General features: G+C 37.4%; 1 protein-coding gene across 2 annotated transcripts in view; it reads left to right on the top strand.

Annotated features, from left to right (window-relative positions):
* The window catches only part of tbcd (tubulin folding cofactor D), a 28,181-nt gene extending 22,695 nt beyond the window's left edge, over nucleotides 1–5,486 (top strand). The window contains exons 34-40 of one of the 2 annotated variants that reach the window (XM_061090016.1): nucleotides 2,937–3,058; nucleotides 3,192–3,269; nucleotides 3,360–3,446; nucleotides 3,543–3,630; nucleotides 5,051–5,160; nucleotides 5,257–5,341; nucleotides 5,434–5,486. In XM_061090016.1, coding sequence (XP_060945999.1) covers nucleotides 2,937–3,058; nucleotides 3,192–3,269; nucleotides 3,360–3,446; nucleotides 3,543–3,630; nucleotides 5,051–5,160; nucleotides 5,257–5,341; nucleotides 5,434–5,457 — 594 coding nt within the window. In that variant the 3' untranslated portion in view covers nucleotides 5,458–5,486. The remainder of the gene's footprint in view (nucleotides 1–2,936; nucleotides 3,059–3,191; nucleotides 3,270–3,359; nucleotides 3,447–3,542; nucleotides 3,631–5,050; nucleotides 5,161–5,256; nucleotides 5,342–5,433) is intronic. The other variant, XM_061090017.1, reaches the window with a different exon arrangement.
* The last annotated feature ends 3,966 nt before the right edge of the window (nucleotides 5,487–9,452 follow it).

Here is a 9,452-nt window from a genome sequence, read left to right on the forward strand (position 1 = left end):
TATATCCTGGATATGAACGCTGCCATCTCGCACACAGGGGATGGATTTGTGGATCAAGTTCCTCCCGATACGAGCGCTCTTCACGATTTTTATAGCATCAAACAACTCATTTAATTTGATGTTTACTTCCCATCCACTAACATGGAGGTGATGATCTATACTGCAGGTACTGACACACAGGTCCACAGTCTCCAAAGGAGGAATGAAGCTTTCCATCCCTCCTGTATCATTCCACATTGTCTACAACCTATGACTCATATCTCACAAAGACAAATCTTTTCTTTGATGTGTTGCCCGCCTGTATTTTATAAAATCCCACTTCCATCTACGATTTTAACTTAGTAGACACATCCACACAATGGTAAACCTTTTAAAATGATGAGATGAGTTAGATGTGTCATTTTATTTAACTTGAGGAGGTTGTTTTAAGTTTTTACTGCTGGTATTCCATCGTGCATGCTGGGGTTTTCCACAGCGCTGCTCAAAATCACACGAGTTTTGAATATTTGTTGGGCCAGGTGGTAAAATCCTCCTGCCAGTAATAAACTGGAAAGATCTGCTTTGTTATTAAGGAGAAAGTTTAACCAGCAGGGGGAGCTATGTGTCTATTATAGTCTACTCACTCCTCTGCACATAGTAATCCTTCTTTCTCTTGAATCTTCTTACATTCACAGAATATTCAGTGTGTTCTTAGATTTACTGCATTCCACTTCCTGTGCCAGTTTATATAATATTGTGGCAACCGCTTTAGCTTCATAACTAATTAATCTAACGTCTCCCTCATGGCACTGGTGAGTTTCTCCCATCAGACAAATCTTTGCATTGCAGTGTTAAATAACAACCGTCTACTGCTTTCCACTGATGACCTTTTCCTCACCAGCCCAGAGGCCCTCCTCCTTCATAATGACCAATCACTCGAAAAGGCCCTTCCCATAAAGATCTGTGATGATAAAAATATTTTTAGCTTTAATGTTTGTGGATATAATAAAGAAAAATAAGTTTGAAGCCTGTAATAGCAGCAGCGAGGCCAGTAACGCTAAACTCATCTGCCAATAGAGGCTGTAAACATTTCCCTCGGAGACGATCTGGCTCTCGTCTCGCTTCTACCTCCGGCTCTTCGAGCGTTTCTTTGCCACAGATAGATCCTCAGAGACGGGAAGGACTGATATGTTTGTACAGGGTTGCATGAAGGAAACTGAGCCAGGACTGCATCGGTACAGGGGCCAAGATTACCATTCTCACACCACAGGCACATACAGAGGACAGAGAGCCATGGAGGGTCCACCAACTTTCCAGGAATCGCCTTGAAGGGTCTGAATGTAGAGAGAGCATTGAGTGCAGTCCTGGAGGAGCCAAGCAACAAGCTGTGCCAAGTTCTGACACTGGGAGAAAAAAGAAAATCAGATTAGACCTTGTGTATGATTAAAGGGATAGTTCACCACAACATGAAAATTCACTTATCTACTCACCACTGTGCTGATGGAGACGTGAGTGAAGTGTTTGAGTCCACAAATAAAACAACAATGTGTTAGCTCAAAGGAATCTACCGAATATAAAAGAATCCTTCTGATGTTTTCACTAGTGCGTTTCATCTAAATTGTACGAATCTCTGTTTTCTTTACCCTATACTTTACTTTATATTTACATCGGGAGCAGGTTCTCTGTACGGAGGCAGCATGTGTTTTACAGGAGCTCAGTCAGGGTTTGAGACGCATGGAGCTAAAGTCGAGTGATGATAGTTCCTCTAGGTCTGCTGGATGTGTACAGTGCAGGTTGAGTTTATCTTTTTACATAAAAATGTAAAGGAAAATCCATCTATCTTCAGCACATAGTGTCGAGGTTTCACTTTGTTTCTCACAGTCTGATGATTTCATCTGTTTTAACTGTTTATCGTTCCGAGGCCTCTCTTTTTGTCTCAGGCTGACAAAAGTTCACCTGTTGCTTCCCCCCCCCCAGATTTTTATCATACATTGCTGAAACTTCATAGACATTTTTCTGTGATCTGATTTATTTTAACTTTATCCTCTACTATATATCATATATTATATCATACTCTCTGTATATTCTTTGTATACATAAGTCTATATACACATACTTATACATGTGAACATGTTATAATTATTATTATTATATTACTATTATTATTATATATACTGTTGCTGCCATTATTAGTATATACTGCTATTATTTTGGTATAATTACTATCATATATAAATATATATTATGTTATATTATATACTATATATACTGTACTATTTTTATATACTGTCTAACAATAACATTACCATCATATCATCAGTACTATTACCATCATCTTGCCACTGCACCTTATCTACCTATTTATCTTGTGTTTCTGTTTTTATTCTTTCTACCTCAATATTTTTTATTTTATTCTATTGTATTGTATTTTATTGTATTCAAATATACCGGCTGCTATGACGACTTAATTTCCCTTCGGGGATGAATAAGTTATCTATCTATCTATCTATCTATCTATCTATCTATCTATCTATCTATCTATCTATCTATCTATCTATCTATCTATCTATCTATCTATCTATCTATCTATCTATCTATCTATCTATCTATCTATCTATCTATCTATCTATCTATCTATCTATCTATCTATCTATCTATCTATCTATCTATCTATCTATCTATCTATCTATCTATCTATCTATCTATCTATCTATCTATCTATCTATCTATCTATCTATCTATCTATCTATCTATCTATCTATCTATCGATCTCTGCTTCTCTCTCCCTCTCCAATAAGCACACAGTTCATTTTACGCGCACAAAGTTATACAACGTGTGACTTATAAAAAGTCTCGCTGACATTTCTTAAAGTCAGTCAATAACAAACAGTCATTGTCGATCTCACCTCTCCACAGTGAGTGGCTCCACATTCACTGCTGCTCTCCTCTCTGCTCAGGTGCAGTTTTCTTCCAAGTCGTTGTTCGACCACATGAAAGGGATCCAGGAGAACGATGCTGAGCTGACACAGTTTGGAGACACTTTGCTGAGAGTCTTAAGAAACAATCTCCACAACTGCAGGTACACACAGACACACACACCTGATGGAAGATTGTTCTATTTATTTTTCTCTATGGTTCAAACGTCTTCCCTCATCTCATTTCTATAAATCCTCTCTACGATATAAGTGGCAGTTTTCTCTTCCTTTTTTCAGGGTGTCCACTTCCTCTCTGAAGATGGTGGATCAGATGCTCTCCAACAACTGCTTTGAAATCTTCGCAAGGCAAGACGAGTAAGTGCTGTGAAAGCATTGTCTTAGTTTTTTTTTTTTTAAAACATGTGTGATATGAGAACTTAAGTTTGTCTGTTTTTCTTTTCTGAGTCATCCGTTCTGTGTGGAAGTCTTGTCTCTCTGCAAAGAGTTCAAGAAGACCAGGGAGATTCAGAAGCTGTCGGCCTGCGTAGCTGTGTGAGTCTCCATCTCATTGATAAATGCAAACGTTAAATCGGGCTCTAAAACCAGATGAATGATTGACACATTCATGGTTTGTCTGGTGTTTCCCAGCTTCTGTGGGCTGATCCAGTTCCAGGGGGACGTGAGGAAGAAGGTTTTGTCCCAGCTGCTGATGCTGCTCTGCCATCCCTTCCCTGTGGTAAGTTCACACCTGGCGTGCAGATATCACTTTTCATTCAAATGTCTAAAAAACACTTTACGTATGTTATACATTTTGTTGACTAAAATGTTCAAATTCAGACAATCCCTAATTGTATAGAAGGTAACGAGATATTTGATTTTAGTCGCCTTTTAATTGCGTCATATCCACTTAACCTGAGGCTTTGCCCGTCTCCGCCATAAGGAAAACTGACAAAGCAAAAACAAACAGTTAGGCATTGTTTTCCTTACACTGTTTGCAACGGTCACTTTTCGTTCGGTCCGTAACAATATTAAACCGTTAATAAATTACCTAATTTCTGATCATAATAAATCGGCAATGGAGATAAAGTCAACAACTCCGTGATCACACGCTGCTTCACAGCGTCAACAACCCAGGTCTTATGTTCAAGTGGCATATTTAGGGTTGCAAAATTCCGGGAATATTCAAAGTTGGAAACTTTCCATGGGAATTAACAGGAATATACGGGAATTACCGGGAATTAACGGGAATAAACTGGAAATGTTGTGGGTAATTTATACTAACTGTATTTACCTTGTCATATACAGACATAAATATAAACATTTTGTTGTGTCATAGGCTGATTTGAGCCCTGAGGAAACTTTGGGCACTTGACTATATGCTTCTGCATCGTTGTGTCATTCTTAACATAGGTCTTTGCACAGTATTTGCAAATGTACACAGCCTTTCCTTCTACATTGGATGAGGTGAAATGTCTCCACACATGAGAGAGTGCACGTGGCATTGTTCTGTAGAATAAGATGAGAAAAAAGTTTGTAGAAAAACACTAATGCAATGCCAGAGATATAAATAGTTAGCCAAACAATTGGAATCGTCTGTAAACATATTTTACAATTGATGGATAAATGAATGGAAATAGTCTAGATGAACAGATGAACAATCCTCAATCAGCAAGCTAATATATTTTCCCAGTAATATCATTGAAACTTACCTGACTAGTCCTGCACACTACAGCAGGCCTCAGTAGCCCTGCCGCAGAGTGAAGCATGCTGGGAGTTATCTGTGAATGTGATGGAAGAATGACCAGTGGAGGGTTGAAACTCAACGTTCCATACATCTTTAAAATAGAGTTTTAAATGATGTTTTTATTGCTCAGCGTTTGATTTGCATAGTTGTTTTTTTTTCAAAATTCCCAAAATTCCCGAGCTCAATATTCCCGTGGAAAGTTTCCGGAAAGTTTCCTGAAATTTACCGGAAACTTTCCGCCCCTTTGCAACCCTAGGCATATTGGACATTTAAAACCCACACTCTCCAAATACCTTTGTCTTTAGCCTGATAAATCTGCTCTGTAGTAATATTGAAATGTGCAGCTGCTTTTGTCGTTGTGACCAACAACAGGAAAGGAAAAGATTGAACTGGTTCTCTCTTCCATCTGTAGATTAGAAAGACGACAGCCGGCCAGATGTATGAGATGGTGCTGACCTACGATGATGTCATGGATCCAGAGGTGCTGGATGATGTCATGACCCTGCTGAGTGATACTAATTGGTTAGTGGTTCCGACTGGATGCTTATGGTCAATGTTCTTGAATAGATTAAATGAGTTCAGGACAGAATGTTTCATGTTGTTGGTCTGTGTGTCCAGGGAAAGTGACCTGGCCACAGTGCGGCCTCACAGGAACCAGCTCTGTGACTGGCTGGGGGTCCCCAGGCCGCAGCCCATCTCCAAGGTAACCATTTGACTGACATCAGTTTTATGGTTGATAGGATGTCGTCACCTTGTTGGACTTGGAGTTTAACCCTAACCACTCTCTTTCATCAGCAGGTCCAGGCCCAGGCCTCCTGATCCCCCCCGCCTGTGAAAACAGAAAACACTACGGAGGTCGACAAAAAACTGTAGAAAATTCCAATCGCACTGAGAAAGTGTTTCTCCTTCAAATATCATGACATTAAATGGATGAAAACTAAAGTTGTTTCCCCTCTTCTGTTATTATTACCATAGAGTTCTTGCATCACAGAAAGTTTTCAATCATTCACTTTATTAAAACAGGTTTTGTCCTGTGGAAATTTTTTCCTGATCAAATCTGAGGAATGATTTATTGTGGAGATAGAAATAAGGTTTGTGGCTTTTCCTCTTACGTTGTTATTGCACTTTCCAAACTCACAGCAATCCTAAGCACATCTGTATTTCATCGTAGTTTCCTTTTTCCTTACATGCCCCCATTTGGAAATGGTTTCACCAGAGCTGTTTACTCGTAACTTTGTAACCGGAACAACACAGATAAGTTGAAATTGAAACTGCAGTTTGCACTGGAAGGAAGTCGTTGCCTTTTAGCCATTTTGGCACAAAGTGTGGAAAGTCACCGGGGCCCAGCTTTCCCTCTGGAGCTGGAGGAGTCCCCGGCCTGAGAGTGGAGCCGCCCTGGTGGCCTGTGGTGCAGCTGTTCTAGAATCTGATATTGAGCACTTTGTTTCAACCTGCCTTTTGTCTCAGGCTGACAAAAGTTCACCTGTTTCTTTTCCCCCCCCCAGACTTTTTATCATACATTGCTGAAACTTCATAGACATTTTTCTGTGATCTGATTTATTTTAACTTTATCCTCTACTATATATCATATATTATATCATACTCTCTGTATATTCTTTATATACATAAGTCTATATACACATACTTATACATGTGTACATGTTATAATTATTATTATTATATTACTATTATTATTACTATTATATATACTGTTGCTGCCATTATTACTATATACTGCTATTATATTGGTATAATTACTATCATATATAAATATATATTATGTTATATTATATACTATATATACTGTACTATTTTTATATACTGTCTAACAATAACATTACCATCATATCATCAGTACTATTACCATCATCTTGCCACTGCACCTTATCTACCTATTTATCTTGTGTTTCTGTTTTTATTCTTTCTACCTCAATATTTTTATTTTATTATATTCTATTGTATTTTATTGTATTCAAATATACCGGCTGCTATGACGACTTAGTTTCCCTTCGGGGATGAATAAAGTAATCTATCTATCTATCTAGTTATCTATCTAGTTATCTATCCATCTATCTATCTATCTATCCATCTATCTATCCATCTATCCATCTATCCATCTATCTATCTATCTATCTATCTATCTATCTATCTATCTATCTATCTATCTATCTATCTATCTATCTATCTATCTATCTATCTATCTATCTATCTATCTATCTATCTATCTATCTATCTATCTATCTATCTATCTATCTATCTATCTATCTATCTATCTATCTATCTATCTATCTATCTATCTATCTATCTATCTATCTATCTATCTATCTATCTATCTATCTATCTATCTATCTATCTATCTATCTATCTATCTATCTATCTATCTATCTATCTATCTATCTATCTATCTATCTATCTATCTAGTTAGACCCTGATAAAAGTGGTTCTTTTTATTAGCTTTTATCCGGTCGTCAGTGCCATGATTCTCTTTTGCTGGTTATTCTTCAAACGCTGATAATCATTAACTTGAAGCCATAACGTGAGTCACCACTGTTTGTTTTGACTTCCTTCTACCTGGGAAATTAATATATCAATGATCATATTGTCCATCGCCCCGCTGCTGTCTCGTCTAATAACTGCTGAGTTAGTGTCTCCAAGTCTCAGTAACAAGGCCACATTCACCCTCACCCTCCATGGGTGTGGGTGAATTTGTCTGCGCAGCCCGATATTGCCGCAGACCCATAATTCGACTTTAATTAATTCCCAGCCAGATGGAAATTCCTGTAGTCGCTAATGAAAGAACCGGTGTGTTTCTCTCCAGGCGGATTGATGGTGAAGCGAGCAGCTTTGCTACAGTGCTCAGGGTCGAGAGGAATGCTAATAATTCTAAAAGGCTTACAGTCCGCCCGGCAGTAGCCATGGCGATTCTTCACATACAATGGTGGCCTTTTAGCAGAGTGGAGAAGGGAGGGAGGGGAGGGCGGGGGGGCTGCTCGCTCATTGACTCAGTTTGGTGTGATATTAGCAAAGACCTCCTTACATTTCCCACTGTTCTAGTTATTATGAGATCCAGTGGTAGACATAGTATTTTGCCCGAGGTTACGATGACTGAGTGAAGAGGGGAATAAAGATTTGAGACGCTCATAGAACAGAGGGAGGTTTTAATTCTGCCTCGATAGATAGATAGATAGATAGATAGATAGATAGATAGATAGATAGATAGATAGATAGATAGATAGATAGATAGATAGACAGAAAGATAGATAGACAGAAAGATAGATAGATAGATAGATAGATAGATAGATAGATAGATAGATAGATAGATAGATAGATAGATAGATAGACAGAAAGATAGATAGATAGATAGACAGAAAGATAGATAGATAGATAGATAGATAGATAGATAGATAGATAGATAGATAGACAGAAAGATAGATAGATAGATAGATAGATAGATAGATAGATAGATAGATAGATAGATAGATAGATAGATGGATAGATGGATGGATGGATAGATGGATAGATGGATAGATGGATAGATAGACAGAAAGATAGATAGATAGATAGATAGATAGATAGATAGATAGATAGATAGATAGATAGATAGATAGATAGATAGATAGATAGATAGATAGATAGATAGATAGATATATGGATATATGGATAGATGGATAGATGGATAGATGGATAGATGGATAGATAGATAGATTACTTTATTCATCCCCGAAGTGAAATTAAGTCGTCATAGCAGCCGGTATATTTGAATACAATAAAATACAATAGAATAAAATAAAAAATATTGAGGTATAAAGAATAAAAAACACAAACACAAGATAAATAGGTAGATAAGGTGCAGTGGCAAGATGATGGTAATAGTACTGATGATATGATGGTAATGTTATTGTTAGACAGTATATAAAAATAGTACAGTATATATAGTATATAATATAACATTATATATATTTATATATGATAGTAATTATACCAATATAAAAGCAGTATATAGTAATAATGGCAGCAACAGTATATATAATAATAAAAGTAATACTGATATAATAATAGTAATTATAACATGTACACATGTATAAATACGTGTATATAGACTTATATATACAAAGAATATACAGAGAGTATGATATAATATATGATATATAGTAGAGGTATGAATATAAGTATTTGACTATACAATAGGTAATATAATATACTATGAGTCTAAGAATATGTAGACAGAGTGTGCAAAAGACAATATTATTGTATAAAATGATATATATATTGTTTTATGCCTCCGCACCAAGTCATCCTCTGACGTTAGAGACATTTAATTGTTAATATTAATGATAGTTTTTTCCGCAGTGTAACACACCACAGGTTAGAAAGCCTTCTGTGATCATTGCTTTGTTTTGTGGTTCATCTCTGTTTGTGTGCGTCACGTCACCGTCGCAGGACGACAATGCGAGTGCTTGTGTGTGTTTTCTTTCCCACCAGAGCTGAGCCCGGGCTCTGTCAGAATACTTATTACTGTTCTTGCTTGGAGGAAGCGGCGTGTTTCTAATTTTCCCTCATGATCCGCTGATTGGTATCGACATCACAGAAGCGTGTACTGTACTAAGTGTCATCAGAATCACTTCCCCCTCCTTTCACGGTCAATGATTCGACTGTGGTGCACACACAGAGGCAGATGTTGTACTACACATGCCCTCAAGTTAACCTTCTCTCCTCTTAGTCATACTTTTTTCCCCCCCTCTATACTTTGTGTACATTTCTGGGTTAACAGGAGCCGGGGGCCAGTCCAAGTGCACGCAACATTTCATGCCATA

This window comes from Limanda limanda, chromosome 17 (assembly GCF_963576545.1).
Source record: "Limanda limanda chromosome 17, fLimLim1.1, whole genome shotgun sequence".
Lineage (NCBI taxonomy): Eukaryota > Metazoa > Chordata > Actinopteri > Pleuronectiformes > Pleuronectidae > Limanda > Limanda limanda.